This window comes from Solea senegalensis, linkage group LG2 (assembly GCF_019176455.1).
Source record: "Solea senegalensis isolate Sse05_10M linkage group LG2, IFAPA_SoseM_1, whole genome shotgun sequence".
Taxonomy (NCBI): domain Eukaryota; kingdom Metazoa; phylum Chordata; class Actinopteri; order Pleuronectiformes; family Soleidae; genus Solea; species Solea senegalensis.
The window spans coordinates 29,269,282-29,286,058 of record NC_058022.1 but is presented as its reverse complement, the minus strand read 5'-3'; the positions used below and the strand labels follow the sequence as shown (position 1 = coordinate 29,286,058).

Sequence of the window (16,777 nt, the reverse complement as noted above, 5' to 3'; positions counted from 1 at the left end):
CACAACATAAAAAAGAATGTGATGTGTTTACAGTTTTGTGTGTTCTTTTTTTTTCGTATAATCAGTAATTAATGTAGGTACAGGCAGACTTTCTAAGTGATTGTACTCTTTATTTCCCAATCATACCCTGCTGTATTAACCACTCTGCTATCTCAAAAGACACACATCAATTCACCTAGATGTATAAAGCCAGCGAAAGGCTCCTAATGCCTTTATCGGCCCCATTATTGGAGATAGATCACATCAACAGAGAGGCGCTCAGAAGCTTCAGAGCGCTGATAACAAGTCTTTCATTATAGTTATTATACAGAGATCCTCTTTCACTAGGTTGCATCATTTATTTTATCCACTATCTGTAGCAGGGAGCTCAGTGTTTTATGCAGCCTTCATGTTATCTAGTCGCACATGAAAGGGAAGGAGGGCGCACCGTCGGAAACCGCGCGCTCAAACTAAAAGAAAAGCCGGGCTGCGTTATCTCCGCAGCGCTCGCCGAAAATTTCACTCGCGCCGCGACACTTTCATGTGTTTGTCGCCATGTGTTGTTCTAAAATATTATTACAAGGCTCCGAGGAGCGGTGGAGCGCGGTGGAGCTGGCCAGATGTTGGACAGAAGTGGAGTATGAAAAGCTGGTGGCGCGCCCGAGTGTCAGAGGTGGAGTCAGTCATGTGATTTGCGATTTCAGACAGGCGGCCATATTTCCACACGTGTTGAGCAGCAGTGACTGAGGGGAGAAAAAAGACAGAGAACGATGACAAAATGAGATGTTTGGAGCGTTATTCTTATCTGCCAAGCAGGTAACGTTAAGGCTTTAGAAGAACTCCTGAAGTTTAGTCTTTTGGAATAAAGAGTAAGCAGCTACGTTACAAATGGAAGGACATTTATTTAGCCAGACACTTTATGGCTCCGTGTCGTAAAACTGTCTCACCCTTCCCTCGTGGCCCACTTGGGTTTTATCATTTCTGCCTTGGCGTCCAAAACATCCCATCACATTTGGTAGACAGAGGAACCCCGAGCTAAAACCTGATGCGGGCTCAGGCGTTGCTATGAAGTGGAATAGTGTTCGGAGATAAGCAGGCTCACCTCGCCTTCTTGGATTTGTCGCGCCTCCTCTGTTTGTTTGCCTTGCAGTGGCTTATTTATGTTGCGTCCGTCAGCGTGGCGTGCTGGCCTAAAATAAGTAGTTGTGGTCGAGTTTCTCCATGTCTTAACCGCGGGAGGGAATTTCCATAATGTCGGCCCGCGAATGCGAGCGCACTTTCTCATCATGTTCACAATTTGAATAAACAAATAGGCCGTAAGTCGTAAGTCAAAGTTGGATTTACTCTTCAGTGATGTCACCTTTACTCCATGCCATCCAGTTCATCCGAGTTTTTTCCTTCAACGTTTTGCTTTTCCTCCTCTGACTTGTGTGATTTTCTTGTAGCGAGCAGGGACGAGGGACACAGGCAGCTCACGGCCCTCTTGTGTGTTTTTGTGTCTCCGCAGGCAAGAGGCCACACCAGTGCCAGATCTGCAAGAAAGCCTTCAAACACAAACACCATCTCATCGAGCACTCCAGGCTGCACTCGGGGGAGAAACCGTACCAGTGCGACAAGTGCGGGAAGCGGTTCTCACACTCGGGCTCCTACTCGCAGCACATGAACCACCGCTACTCCTACTGCAAGCGGGAGGCTGAAGAGCGGGAGGCGGCGGAGAGGGAGGCTCGCGAGAAGGGCCACCTGGAGCCCACAGAGCTGCTGATGAGCCGGGCATTCTTGCAGGGCATGACACCTCAGGGTTACCCGGAGATGGCGGAGCGCGAGGCCATCCTGAGGCACGACGCCGTGAACGGAGGCGGGATCAGAGAGGGACGGAAGGAAGTGGATGGAACGTATGCCAAGATTGGACGGAGGGAGGATGAGTTTGAGGAGGAGGAGGAGGAGATCAAGAGCATGGACACGGACCCGGACACGTTGAGGGACGAGGAAGAGAATGGAGAACACTCGATGGATGAGAGCTCGCTAGACGGCAAAACGGAAACCAAATCGGATCACGAGGACACGATGGAGGATGGCATGTAACTGGCAGTGGCGGCGTTGTTTTTTTTTTTTTTTTTTTTTAAAGCTTCCCATCTTAAAAAAAAAAAAAAATAAGTTTTAAGTTTGTCTCTTTGGGTTCAGTATTCTTACCTACTCGGTTTAAAACACCGTTTTAAGCTGTACGTGCACGTGCCTGAAGCTTCTGGGAAGCTTTCTTTGACAGACTCCTCGGGGGGGAAAGATGTCTGCCAAACAAGACATGGACTCAAAAATCAAATCTGGAGGAGGCGTTGAGGGAAGGGAGGCATGGGTTTGTGAAATAAGCTGCATTATGCAAACCGAACAATGAATAAATGAATACATTTCATAAAATGTACAGTACTAAGGCCTAAAAATATGTGTGGTGCTAACCTCCTCAAATAAAACCCCTGTGTTCCATAGTATTTATAGCACAACTAGTGACTTGTACAAATTGCACTCCGCTTCTATAATCATGAACAAAAATAATAAAAAGTATTGCCTATGTATATATTTATACAGTGTTGGAAAAAGAGCAGTAGTGTCTGCACTACAGTCCTTCGATATTACCTTTGTTATCACCTACCTACCTACCTACCTACCTACGGTGTCGTCTTTAGTTTTGCCCCGTTGCCCAGTCATAAACATCTTCAGCCACACTGTTTTAGGCCTCTCCAATCAACTCCAAATGAAGGATTATGAACAAAAGACTGTGTGAAGGAGCTTAGAAGGTTGTTGGTTTTTTTTTTTAAAGGAGGATGAAGTTTTAAAGAGACCTTCGTTTAAGGGAAATTACAGATTATGGACAGATGGTATGGGGAGAAACGTGAAGGACGAAGCCTTTGTAAGGTGTTTTTGATAAGAAAAAAGAAGCCTTATATGCAAACCTTTTAACCTGTGTGTTTTCTGCAAGTGCCACCCTCGTATTGTGTAAAAGGAAGGTTACTTTTTTTTCACCAGCTTCAGTATTATGAAATGATTCATCGTTGTTCTTTGAAGCACCCGTGTCAGTATTAAGACTTATAGGCATCAGTTCCTTAGTTTACATTATGTTGTGCAATGTTTTCTCAGTTTTCTTTTCTTTTTACCTTTGTCAGTATTACACCAAACCAATTTTTTTTTTTTTTTTTTTTTTTTGGAAAACAGCAAATTGCATTCATTTTATTTGTAGGTTGAAAAAAAAACATTATTTATGTGGCCCATTTTATATTTCCTAATTTTATTTATTTCATACTGTTGTGTACAGTACTATAGTTCTTCAATATATAGATATATTTTAGTAAAAAGGAACATGGTGTCGATCATAGGGGCAAATTTTACGTAAAGAGAGCATTTATTGTGTTTTGAAACATTGTGAAATGCGAAGTTTAATCTTATTTTATTTTATTTTCCTTTTATTTTCCAGATACTGGAAAATTCCAAATTTGGGAACTTTTATACAATTGTGAAAACACTGTATTTTCGACTGAAAAAATTCCACTTTCTTCATCTTTGTTTCTTTTTTTAAGCTAAAAAAAATGAAGAGGGACTGTTAAATACTATGTATGATATCATGACTGAAGAAGAATCTTTCCTGAAATGTCTTTGTAAAAGTATTATTGAATTCTTAATTTGTAATTTCTCTTGAAAATGACCCTGCTCGAATAAAAGTAGCCAAATTACAGAGTACCATACCGTCGGCGCTTCATGTTTATTCACAGAGTGTGAGGTTTGCGCTGCAGCGTCGGCCTCCAGACTCCTCGCTCTCTCTCCGAAAACAAGAGACACTGCAAATCTTTCTCTCCTCATATCCACTTTGCACGGAAAACCTCTGACGGTGAAGCTCCGCTGCTCATTATTATGTTAATCGCACATACTTTCAATTCACATTTCCAAACTGATCAAAGTGAGCTGACCTCGGCCCTGAGGCTTATTACCACTCATTTAGATGATAAAGTAAAAGCCAGCGCTGTGTACTCCACATTTTCCCACCTGTATTTATTTCACAGCGTTTTTATGTTCCAACAAAACAACAATTACGTAAGGAAATTGATGTTACGCCTCATGTGTAACAGATGCATCATTTCCTCCTGTTTAAGTCAGTTTATTTTCAGAAAATATTCATTTAAACCTGAAGTTTAAGTTTCAATTGTCTCTTTTGGGAAACATTAATTAAATATGCAAGTAAACAGAAAAGAAGCTGGTGTTAAACCCACTTTTTTATTCCTGGAAAAGCTAAAATCAACTAATTGGCTTTGAAAGTTAAAACAATCTATAATTTAACTGAAGGCATTTAATTGATATAGCGGTTTTGGTGTAAATAAGTAGCATCTAGACTTTGACTTTCACACATTGCTCACCTCGCAACACAGGATCTGTTCATTTCTCCGGCCATTAAACACACTTATCCCATTTTTCCTCCCTGAAACTTTATTCAGTTTCTGACAGGTGGACTCCAGCTCGCGAAGTTCTCTCAAGGAGACGCTCAACTCCATCAGCCGCTCACGCTGCGTTTATGCAGATTACGCGCAACATCAAAAGGCCCAGATGAAAGAAGCGAAAGGTTGAGCAATGCCAAACATCAGAACGCACTTTGCATATTCCGATTTTCCTATCGATTGCCGTGCCATCGGATCATTCGCGGACCATCTTGCAGATAAAAGGAGTCTTAAATGATTAGCTGATGAATTTGATAATGTGCCGCGAACACGCCGGGAAAAATGAGCACTCGCGTCAAGAGCGAACGAAGGAGGGGAATCCTCCCCAGTGTAACGCTATCATTAAGAGAAAAATCCTCAACCTTTTCCTCTACTTTTGCATTTTACATCTATTAGACTCACGCGTGAGCCTGAAACTGCCGCTCTCTGGAAGGTCAAAGTTCGTCGTGGATGTGATGAAATCTATCCGCAACCCGATTGTAGTGCGTGCAGAGATGGCATCGCTGTATTAGGAAACAGGAGAAAGATACAGAAGGAAGAGAAAATAATGACTATTTTTATACAAACGTGGTGAAAGACGTCAATTAAAATGTTTACATGCAAAGGTCTACGCCGTAAAATTGGCAGATAACTACTCGGCTGTCGTATACAGTAGTTTATTTATGTTTCCCCTGTCTATGAATTCCAGTTGTCACTCTTTGAATGGAGGCTGATACTCATGCTGATCCAATCTAGTTTTAGATTTGCTGATCAATACTGTCTCAGAGTATTAGCCCGGGAGGACGGCTTCAAGCCTCACGGCGGCCCTGAATTGATTGATTTCCGCGTGTGTGTGTGTGTGTGTGTGTGTGTACTTAATGTCAGAATGTGTCCAGCAGATGATCAGTTTTCAGTCTTTATTTCATTATCCTTTGAACCAAACTCCACCCATGTGGTAAATCCTGCGTTTCAAACCCGACGCTGTAAAGTGCTGGACATTTTAAGTGCGGATTGAATCATTTTCCCGGCGCGTGCAAATCAAAAATGTTTTTGTTTCATGCCACTTTGATAAGGAAAAAAAAATTATTATGGAATTATGCATCAAATACTAATAGAATCTTGTTTTACAAAACAGATTCTGACCGGATCACTTTCCTGTTACCTTTGTGTTCTCAGCGCCCGTGATTTTTGATCGCCTCTGACGTAAACCAGTGTAGGAAGTATTGCACATTTAAATAGGAAGAAAAACAACAACACCAGTGTGTAGTAGTAATTCATACAAGTGTCATGCAACCGTATGCCTGAGCCAGATTGGTGGTGTATTCTGGACAGCTGAGCTCTGATGATTCACTGCCGGGCCTCGCATAGACCAAAGCTAAGTGTACATTTTGCCTGAGGCTACCTTGCTGCCTCCACAGATACGCTTAGTAGTAAAATGGACTCGTTTGCATTAAGAACACTTTTCTTGTCTTGTTTTATTCATCTCCTCCTTCATTATCGCGCCTTTACCTGCGTCTCCCGTCCTCCCGCAGACAAAAAAAAAGCTCATTTATCAGCCTCCGCACAGTAGCTTTTTCCGCTTGACAAGTCAACGTTGTTCATACGCAGCTTTAGAAAGACAAACTCAGGGCATGAATGAGCTTGAGCGTGCGGCGAGCTTACAGTATGGAAAACCAGGGAGGCAGTGCACGCAACATCAGCAGCGAAATGAAGACGCGAGGGGAAAAACGATCACGCTTTAATGCGCAAAATAAGAATGATAGAGCATGACAACACGTCGAGGGCTAGTGAATGAAAATAGGTCTGAGGTTTGGTCGCAACTGGGGAATTAAAGTGAGTTTTTTTTCCATGTTGAAGTCACTTTGAGCTGCACTGGGGAACAGATCAGTCCCAGGCAACAAAAAAAAAGAAAAAAGAAGAAGCAAGAACCTCATGTGATGAGGAGAGAGAAGATGCCGATACTTACGGTACAAGTTGTCAAACTCAGGATTCTGACTGACTGATGAAGCTTTTACAACGCTATTTATTCAGGTAATTAAGCTCAATGTTTCTGGCCTCTCGAATGACCTTCACGTACTCACCTCCGTCTCCTCACATGACCTCTCTCTGTTGTTTGAGTATTTTCTGTTTTTGTGTTGTTAGCCTGTTTCAGTTGATTTTCTTTTTTTCCTCCTTCTCCATTCTGACCCACTTTCTTCTTTTTCCCCCTCTTTCGTCGTCAATGTCATGTTGAGTCTACGTAAAAACCCGAAGACGCCAATAAGCTTCTCGTGTGTTTCCTAACTGAAATCTAGGGCAGTGTCTGTCAATATTTCTGCATGGAAAGTACTAAACATGCTTCAGGTCAGACATTAGGACACACTCCTCACCCTGTTACACTGCAATAGTTATTACACAGTGGACCTTTAAGTGACAATTAAGAACAGAAATGCACCCGTACAGGCAGCAAACATGGTGAGAATAAAGATTAAGTCAGTTTTGAGCATGTTTGTGAGCAGGAAAGCATCATGTTATTTCACAGGCAATGACACAAACAATGTATTTAGGGACTGTAAGTTTTTGTTTATACTAAATATGGACAAATCTACCATGGAGACCAGTTATGAAGGGATTTGTATGGGAATGATAAACTCTCAGCACCTATGTAGCAGCACTGGGTTTGCTCATCTGTTGGCGCCCTGTGACCAAACCTGGCAACTTTACTCCGCATCTCACTATTGAGTCACATCTTCAAATCCAGCTGACGGTGAGTTTACTCCATGACACTAAAGGTCAACAGTGAACCTGACGGGCCGCTCGTCAGAACACTCGGAGCATTCGTCCGCTGACAGTTGCGCGGAAGGCGGTTTTTGGGCAAAGTCGAGGACACGCTCACACTTTTGACCTCATTAAATTATTTACATATCCCCATATGCCAACCGGACCATTCATAGGGCACATGAAGGACAGGCCCGGGCAAAGACGTGAGACAGACTGAGAGGGAGCGAGAGAGCATTCCTCAGACCTGGCACTCGGAGAGAGAAAGTTCAATGACACGGGGGGAGTAAAAGCACAAGTGACCAGCAGGGATTAGCCAATCAGAGCGTCAGAAGAGCAGCCAGCTGTTCGTTCTGGCCGTAACGAAAAGAGCCCCGTAGCAGGTGGTGCAGCCCCGTGCCAGCGGTGCTACAGAGGAGGGAGGAAATAAAGGGGAGAGTAGGAAGAAGACGATAAAAGAAAGTCATCCTCTCCTAATGCGAGGACGTTATCGCACTACTTTTGGACCGAGTCCTCTCTTCTCCCCCAAGCACTCGCCGCTTTGCCCAGAATTATTGTGCATTCATATTCCGGGGACAAAGGAATATGTCGTCAAAATGTGTCCAAGAGGCAGCAAAGGTAAAAGGCAATAAGCACACACAGTAGGTCAAAAAGGTCAGCACGTTTGTTTATTTTAGATCTGAATTCATGATTCTTGTGTTTCCCAGAATCCCAAAACCAGCGAGCTTGTTCTGCAACCTGTGCATTCTATACATGGACATGTTCTCACATGCATTAGAGGCATATTTACAGGGACTGGCATGACAACTGGAGGTGACAGTGTGAGTCTGAGGGGAAAGAGTCGCATCGCCGCCTCGTCCAATGAATACAGCAGCTGCAGAGCGTCACAAAGACAACAATACTCTCACCATCACGGGGGGCCCGGTGCACCGTGGCGATGTTGGACAGCTCTGCAAAGAACCCCATGTGGAATTTTATTAATTTGCATTTATCGTTTCATGCTCTCTCTCCCACCGAATCACCACAGCAGAGTCACAGCAGAGTCATGGTATGGCGACGTTAACCAGGCTCCCACAGAGAGCTGGGAAAGACGAGCAGCGTCTGCGCGGCTGTTAAATTCTCTTATGGTAACAAAAAAATAAAAAATAAAAGTTTGGTAATTCATGTGTCATGAGAACATGATGCATACGGATGTAGAGCTGGCACGTACAGTACCTTCCTCGACCGCTTTTTGTTTTGCCTTTTCAAATTTTCTCGCGGCATACAAACATAAAACTTAAAAAACCGGCGCTTAAAACGTTAATAATGTGTCGATTCAAGGATCCATATGAACCTTTAATGCAAATCAAACCAAGGTGATGAACAGTGAACAGTCCTTTCCTGCTGGTGAGCCCTCTGCTGGCTGTCAATTTGTAGTGACTGGCCGTACATGCACATGATGACAGGAGGAAACATCCACCAACATCCTGCTTGTTGAGCTGAGTGGGAATCTCAGCTGTTGTGAGTATAACCAGGACATGTTTACTCAAAGAACCACGTTTGAATTAGTGTCTTCACTTTAATTGTAGCTTCACTTCTCACAGCGATTGTTTGCAGGTCACAAATATAGCTGGTAGGGGTCAGATCTTTGTTTCCTGTCAGACCTTCCGAACGTGTGGTCAGATTTATCCTCAGACGACACTACAGTGGTCTTTGACGTCACAGAAAAGCTGAATGTCTGGTGACTGTCATCTGCTGGTTCACAGCAGGAACGGTGTCACATGACGCGCCATGTGACGATGCTGACATAAACATTGACAGAAACCTCCACTCTCCTTTTCTGCAACAGTTTAAAATGCACATTTAAGACCTAAATGTTGTGTTTTTCTAGTTTAGTATGAACTGACGGTGTTTTTCAGACATGAAGATAAGACACCTTCAACCTGTTCCATGTTTTTTGTTTTCCTCAGTGTTGTGTCAGGGTGTTTTGCGAGTTGTGTAACTTCCTCTTTGTGTTGAGGTGGCGGCTGTAGCTCAGGAGAAGGAACAGGTTGTCCACTACTTGGAGGGTCATGGGTTTGATCCCCAGCTTCTCCTTCGGCTGCGTTCCTGATGAACAGCGTCGTATCGTAATCTACGACAGACTTAAATGTTTTCTTTGCCACGTTTCGCTGTGAAACACCTTCACGAGCTCATGCCGTTGTCTTTTCTCAGCTCATAATGCAAAACCTAAAATATTCCATCGAAAATAACGTTCCTCCTCTTCTTCACCTCACAGAAAAGCACTGACTCCTTCCGTCAAACACACATCCAGCGCTAGTCGCGGGCGTTTTATATACAGTACGTGACAACAGTGGTTTCCTTCAGCACTCCAAAGGCAATGATCTCTGTGAGTCTGTCCATCGTTCATCCAGACTCCCCTTTCTCTCCCTCTAAGGGCTAAGTGATTATGTGTTTTGCCAATGCGTTTGTGGAAATCTTTTGATATGCACAAACACAGATTCTAATGCGCCCGGCAACAGCGGCTTTTTTGGCTGACGGCTGATTAGGATGCCGGCTCATGGCTGAGCCCACAGGGCCCCAGCTGGGAGCAGGGAACATCGCTCATTACACATTTTCTAGAGGTGGGGAGGGGGGGGGCTAATTCACACTGCGGCACAGCATGCCAGTGTAGGTGTAATCATATCATTCTAAATCACCGGTCAGTTACACGCCTGCGAAGCCTCGGCTCGTGCCAGAGGGCCGGCTGGAGCCTGATTAAAGCTCGGCCAAAGACAAAGTGACACGTCCTTAACCTCATCAGAGGAGACGTTAAGCAAACCATCACTTACCCGTCAAGGTGCGAGGCTCACCCCGCTGAGACCTTCAGTCCAGGAAGAATTTTTAAAACCTCTCCCTTTACTCGTTTTTTTTTTTAAATATAAATTAGAGCTTTCCTTCTCGCCGAGCAGCATGCATTTTTTATGAAGGCATCATGGCCGATGGTGGATGTGCTGCCTGGGCGTTCCCATCACTAATATGCCACTGTCCTCTTGATTTAATTAGACGTCGGGCCCCAGTATTTTCGACAAGGAAATATCTGCTCTAATTAAGCAGTATACTTCACCAGAGAATGAGGAGACAGTGCAATTTGATGCAGGGTTAATGTGGTCATAAAAAATCCATGATTTCTTGCCCTTTGCCCTCCTTTTTTGGGCAAATGTACTTGACAAGTGTCCGTGTACTTTTGTCTTCTGCGTGCAGCAACTTCTTTCTTTCTCCATGCTAGAGAGAACTCCCGGCCGTTAATGGACTGAGCTCTGTTTTGTACTCTCTCTCTTAAAATAGATAATTACTCCTTGGAGGAGACAAACCTTTGCAGTCCAACCTTCCTGCTGAAAAGGAATGAATGTAGCGTTACATGTATGTAATTTCTTAAAGGAAACATTCCCTCTGTAGCCTGCAGGGATTAGGCCTAATGACAGAAGTTAATTATATTAAGAGTAATTTTCAAAAACAGTTCATGAACTGCAAATTATACTTAAAATTGCTCCTTAATGCTCTTAACTGTAATTAAATTGCCTAATATCTTAAGAAAATGAACACGTGGGACAGGAGTAATGGCTGAATGGAAGTTTTAGGAGTTTGGTGGTTAATGGTCCGTGCGTGAAATCAGCAATGTGATATTCAGACTGGAAATCAGAATCAGTTGCAAATATTTAAACCCTCTCAAAGTATATTAAAAAAACAAAACGCCTCGAGTACAGGCATTAATGCATACGTGTTTGTGCATAAACATGGAGGGTTTGACCATATGGTGACAGGATTAACAAGCTGTGAGTAATAATGCATTCGGTTTATTATGCTTTTCCCAATAACAGGTAAACCTACACTGGTAAAAGTGATTCCTTTTGAACCAGAATAACAGCAGATTTGCTAAATGCTAAACAAAAGCAACTGTCTGGGTCTGTTATCCGACGATTATTGTAGTTAGGCGTGTGATAATATATCATTTTTATGTCATCATGACCTGAATGAATGCAATTCACAGCGTTATTGTAGATATGAAGGCTATTTTTTGTGAAATATGATCATGAGGTCCAGGGAAAGGTTCAGGCTCCCCCTTGTGGCACTTGAAAGTAAATCACAAGGACTGTATGTTGGTGAGCGAGACAGCATTTCCAAGTCATTCTCGAGGAAATATTTATATTCATATTCCCTTTCATGATCATCGACTATTATTAATCACCATGAAGTTATTCAGTTTTTTTATGACAATGTACAGTAAATGAGTATGTCATCCCATCATGTTTTCATCATCACTATAAACTTCTTATGGGAAATGAGGGTTACGAACAGTAGTATCACCTCGCACTCTCTCCACTCCCTCGTAGTTGGATCGTCTTGCTGCGACAGCATTTACCCATAATGACATGCTCGTAAATTCATGAATTCACGAGGAGATGATTTGGCCATAACACATTGCAACGAGTCTCACCGTCTGTGTTTCAAAGACTCGGGTTGTGCCACTTTTCCGAACGCCTCCACACACCCGACAACAACTCCTGTCCTCTGTGGAATTAGTTTCTGCAAAAAAAAGAAAAAGAAAAAGAAAAATTCTCTCCTCTTCAAGGCGGCGAAACCTCGACACATAAAGTGAAAAGCGCTTGAGCTGTTGTATGTTTTAATCCCCCGAACGGTTGACGACATGCATTTTTTAAGCATTTCTGAGCTCTGCAGGAGCAGGGAAAGAAACAGGAGAATTATGTGCATTTGTCTGCCTGTAATTAGGTGTATTTCTTCCCTGAGTTTTTATTTAATGATTGGCTTTTACAGCGAGGACCAGAACTTTTGAAGTATAATGATTCTCCACTCAGGCGACTTAAAAGGTGGAGAGGAAGAGAATATTTAAAAAAAAAAAAAAAAAAAAAGGAAAATGCAGTCCTTGTGCAGCTTTGAACAACCTTAATCTGAGCAAAATTAAGGTTTGCCATGCGTTTTCTGAAATCAAAGTCTCACGAGGAAGTATTATTCAGTCAAAACTGGTATGTTAAACCAGCAAAATGCCATTGTTAAAGTACTTAAAGGAGGCTTTTCACCCCAGAAAGAGAGTTTTGGAGGCTTTCCGAGTCATGCCATTTGTGCAACTATGCATATTAAATCTACTTGGAATTCCATGTTGCTGGGACTGTATGTTTTTGTGCGGCTGAAGTACTGTACATGACCATGTGTGTGTGTGTGTGTGTTGGGTTTCCCGCTCTCTCACGCACACTTGCATGCAAAACTGTGCATGCACAAAAACACGCACTTGTAATATCTTCCATCTCTGCCATGAAGCCAGACCCCCCTTGGCTTTTCTCACTTGTAATCATGTCCAAATTTGCACAGGAAGGCAGAGGGAAAGGGAGAGCCATGTGAACTTGTGTGGGTGTTTTTTCGTGTTTTTTACAAAGCCCGCTTGTGATTACTGCCGATCTCCAGTGCCCAAGATCCAAATCACCTTCTGAAGCCTTTCAAATGCAAAGCTCAAACATTTTTCCTCGCTGTCCTTTTTCCAACTAAAAGTGAAGATGGGCTTGGGGAAGGGGAATCACTATATCTGCCAAGTAACAAGTACATAAAATACAAATGTAAAGAATGCAGAAATAAGTCCTGGGAGAAAGTCTCAGGGGTAATTGGTCAAACACGCAGAATGACGTGTAAAGGAGAGGTCACAGAGGATAAATCCAGAGGCAGCACCTGTATACATCTATACATCTTCTTGTTCTCAGATTCCCTTCAGCAATTCTTATAGATCTGTGAAACTTTGCAAAGGCTTCAGCAGCCGATGATGCATCATTAAAAACCTCTACAAATGAAGTGTTTACTTTGACTGTTTCACTTTTGACCACTTTTCTTTTTATCTCCACATTTCCTCCCTGGACCAGTTTTGTTCTTTCGAAAAGATTAATTACCTTGAACTGAGTTGCTCGTGCACAATTTGTGCTTTTATATCTACGACTGTGAAGCGTTGTAGACATGAGCTGATAAGTAGAATTTGTACTGGCATCAATAACATGTCTAAAATCCAAGTGCACCATCAAAAATCAAATAAAAAAAATAAAAAAAATTAATGTGCCATTAATGTGCAGCCTCATTTCCTGAGAGCAGACTTTCCCAGACTTTTTAAATAGGCACCCACCTGTCACGAGCCAATTCACAATATAAATTGTGACCAGACCAAACTGTGTATTTACTTTAACGTCTCGAACTGTTACTGCCATTAGAATATGTTAATTAGACACTTTCCAGAGCTATACATTTCATAAATGAATGACAACCATATTTTTTAATGTGTGTTATTAAATAGATCTTAAGAAAAAGGCTGGAAAAAAACGCCCGGAAAAAATAAAACTCAGATGCGCCCCATCTGTGAGTCCTGACCCAGTCTCTGGAAATGACTGCCTCAGTGCTTTTGTGAAATAAGAACAAATAAGCCACTAAAAACAATTTCTAATAAATATTACATTTGACCATGACATTGCATCATATTTTAAAAGCTGTGTTCTTGTTAGGGTCGACATGTACTTGGCTTCCTCATGCACATCTCCATTCAGGCCTTGTGTGCTCTTGGAGCTCAGCTTGGATGAGTTTGTGGCACTCTGTGTGTATGTTAGAGTGCGTGTGTGTTTGTGTGTATGTGCGTGCGTGTGTGCATGTATGTGTTCGGGAACACCTTGGCAGTGGCACTAGCTATCAGTAGGGCCCAGCCGGCGTGCTAGCAGCGAGACCACAGTGTTTGTAACAAAGCCGTTTTGACTGTAATGCTTCACATTTGTCCCCTGGGCGAAGTGAGGTGGAAGCGTCCAGGGAAGATGCTGTGAGTGGATTTGGTGGAACGGCCGCGGCGTGGGGCGAGGGTGGTGGCAGAGCCGCGCCCGCCCGCCGCCATGTGTGCTGAAGAAGTCGGACCTTGCACACAGCCAGGATATTTGGCCAACGTGTCACATGAGAAGCGACAATGAGATGGAGGAAGATTCTGACACGGTCCAAAAAGATGCTCTTCTTTCCTTTTGCCATAATGTGTCCTTTGTCTAACTGAACAAACTTCAACACAGTGTAACTATTTTTTCCTTCTCTCTGATAGTGTTTGCATCCTCCTTCACTATCACATCCTCCACTCATACCCTCTGCCGACCCTCCTGCCCCAAAACACATGGACATCCTCCACCGAGAAGTTAGTCAGAGAAGTTTCTTCATGATCTGTTCCTCATAAACACCCCACCGCCCTCATTTGTGAGATCTGGCCGAGCATCAATCTGCTGTCGGTGACGATGTTGGTGAAGGGGCTGCTAGGCTTTAATTAGCCATGGCTGAGACTGCAGCGTGACACGGGCCTATGGGCTAAGGCAGAAGATGACGATGAAGGTAATGGTGGCGGAGTAGAAGTGGTGGTCAGAATCGGTGAAGTGGGTCAGGTCCAAAGTGAGTGGACATCTCAGTGACACCGGCGTGTGATGTGACCCGTTAGCGGTGCAGTGCGCGGAGCTCTCGTCCTGTCATCCTGCCTCAGCTGATACAGGACAGTGGTAGCCACGGGGCAAACAAATCAGAGGAAGTCACAGTGACACTGGCTGAGAAGTTTACTGCGCCGGACTTCATGTCCACTTGGCAGCTCTACTTTATACTGTGATACAGTAGTTTCTCTTAGAAGCCACAAAAGTTTTCTTTCCTTTTTTCTCTCATAAACCGATTGTACTGAGGTATTGTACTCACCCTAAATGATTTGAACAGTTATTTTTCAGGATAAATGATGTTATTGAAAGAAAAAAATCGGGAAAAACTGTCAGCTGAATCCATTCCATATTCTTTCACATACATTTTCCTTGTCCTTTAATCTTTCCCAAAGTTTTCCTTCCTTCATTATTTTATTTCTTTTACAAGAGCGACCTGGCCAAGAGGTCAGCAACACACTCATAATAAATACAAGTTCAAAAAGACAGATTAAACATAATAAATTAAAAGTAGACAATATTTATTTATTTATAAATTGCATTACTTTCCTCGTTTAATTTGTTCTCTCTTGTCATTTCTTAAGTTCACTTTACAGGGCTTTCAACCATTATGTGATGATAATGTCACTTTCTGCTGCTCTGTTTGTTTCTTCTTTTTATTTTAGTGTTTCCAACAAAACTGCGGCATTATACGATTTTTGTTCCAGCAGGATCTGACTCTGCTTCACCTACGTTTCACATTTACAAAGCGGTACAACAACGAGCACAAACCTCACATCTGTATCAGGTCAGGATACAAAACAAACAAAACAAAACAAAACTTTTTTTTTTTCTTTCCATGCTGCCAAATTGTGTGGTGCAAAACTGCAGAGCTGGAAGTCTTTGACCATGATATTAGCTGGTGTCTTCTTGTGTCTGCCTAAACGGGGCATGTGTAGCCACGGGGCAGCGGCATATCAGAGGTGATCAGCATGATTCAGGCTGAGCGGACACACACACACACACACACACGCACGCACACACACGCGCGCGCACACATCGCCCTTTTTTGTGTTTGTTGCAGAGGTGGAATCAAATCTTGTTAAAGTTCCTAATAAAAAAACAAACAAACTCAGTTGACAGTGAAAACACCCCGTCTAATATAAAAACACAGAGAATAAATACTACATTGTTATAAAACACAATGTTGTTATTTTCAGCTTGTGAAAATACCAAAAAAATATTGACTGTCTCAACTTCCTGCCTCGTCCAGCAGATATTCATTCAGTTCCTAGCATTTTTTTTTATCAGTATGACCCCAGGTGTGCGGCAACATAAAGTGCAGTACATGTATTTGTAATGGCTGCATTCCATTTAGGTGTCATAGCTTAAGTGTACTAGAGAGACATCATTAAGAACTGCTGCATGTCCTGTTCATTTATTTTTATTTTTGACATATAAGACTTCTTCAATGAGATAAAAAAATAAATGTGGTGAAATGCAAAAGGTCTAAAGAATTCAAATGTTTGGCTTAACAGACATTTTTTTGTACTTGTACCTTGTGTCTATAGTTGTGATGATGATTATATGATAATGATGAAGTAAAACACCTTGAATTTTCTTCAAAATATATGATTGACAACAAAACAGTTGCGACCAAGTTCGTCAAATGCACTTATAAGAACTTTTAAGAAAGAGTTATTGTCTATTCTCTTTATATAATCTTTTTCCCTTTCTTGGCTGCTTGTCTTTCTTGGCTTATTAAACGATTCATCGCAGTGTACGGACTGTTTATCAAAACTGACAGTCAACATGGAAACAATAAATGTCCTTGTGTGTTCAGTTTTATAAAGATAGGTTGCATGTTGACTCTTTTCATCCCCATCGTGTTTCTCCAAACATAAGGTAGCAGAAGCAGTAGGAATGAAAACACTGGGTATAGGATCACTCCATGGACGACCAATGAAGCTTCAATTAAACCCAACAATAACAAGATTTGCCTTGAACTTGTTAACATTTCTCTTGTTGCTGCTGCTGCTGCTGCTGCATCTCTAAAGGCCAAACCCAAAAGAGTTTTGGATTCCAGACAGAGTTGAGGGATGATTAGACTGCTTCACCCAATTCTTCTCTCATCTGTCTCCTGGTGCCTTTAATATG

At 42.5% G+C, this 16,777-nt stretch overlaps 2 protein-coding genes across 6 annotated transcripts in view; both read left to right on the top strand.

Moving 5' to 3' along the window:
- Positions 1-3,705, top strand: part of zeb2b (zinc finger E-box binding homeobox 2b) — a 78,565-nt gene extending 74,860 nt beyond the window's left edge. The window contains exon 9 of the mRNA XM_044017965.1: positions 1,487-3,705. Coding sequence (XP_043873900.1) covers positions 1,487-2,061 — 575 coding nt within the window. The 3' untranslated portion in view covers positions 2,062-3,705. The remainder of the gene's footprint in view (positions 1-1,486) is intronic.
- Positions 1-16,777, top strand: part of LOC122765370 (plakophilin-4-like) — a 555,540-nt gene that overhangs the window by 315,767 nt on the left and 222,996 nt on the right. The window lies entirely within an intron of this gene.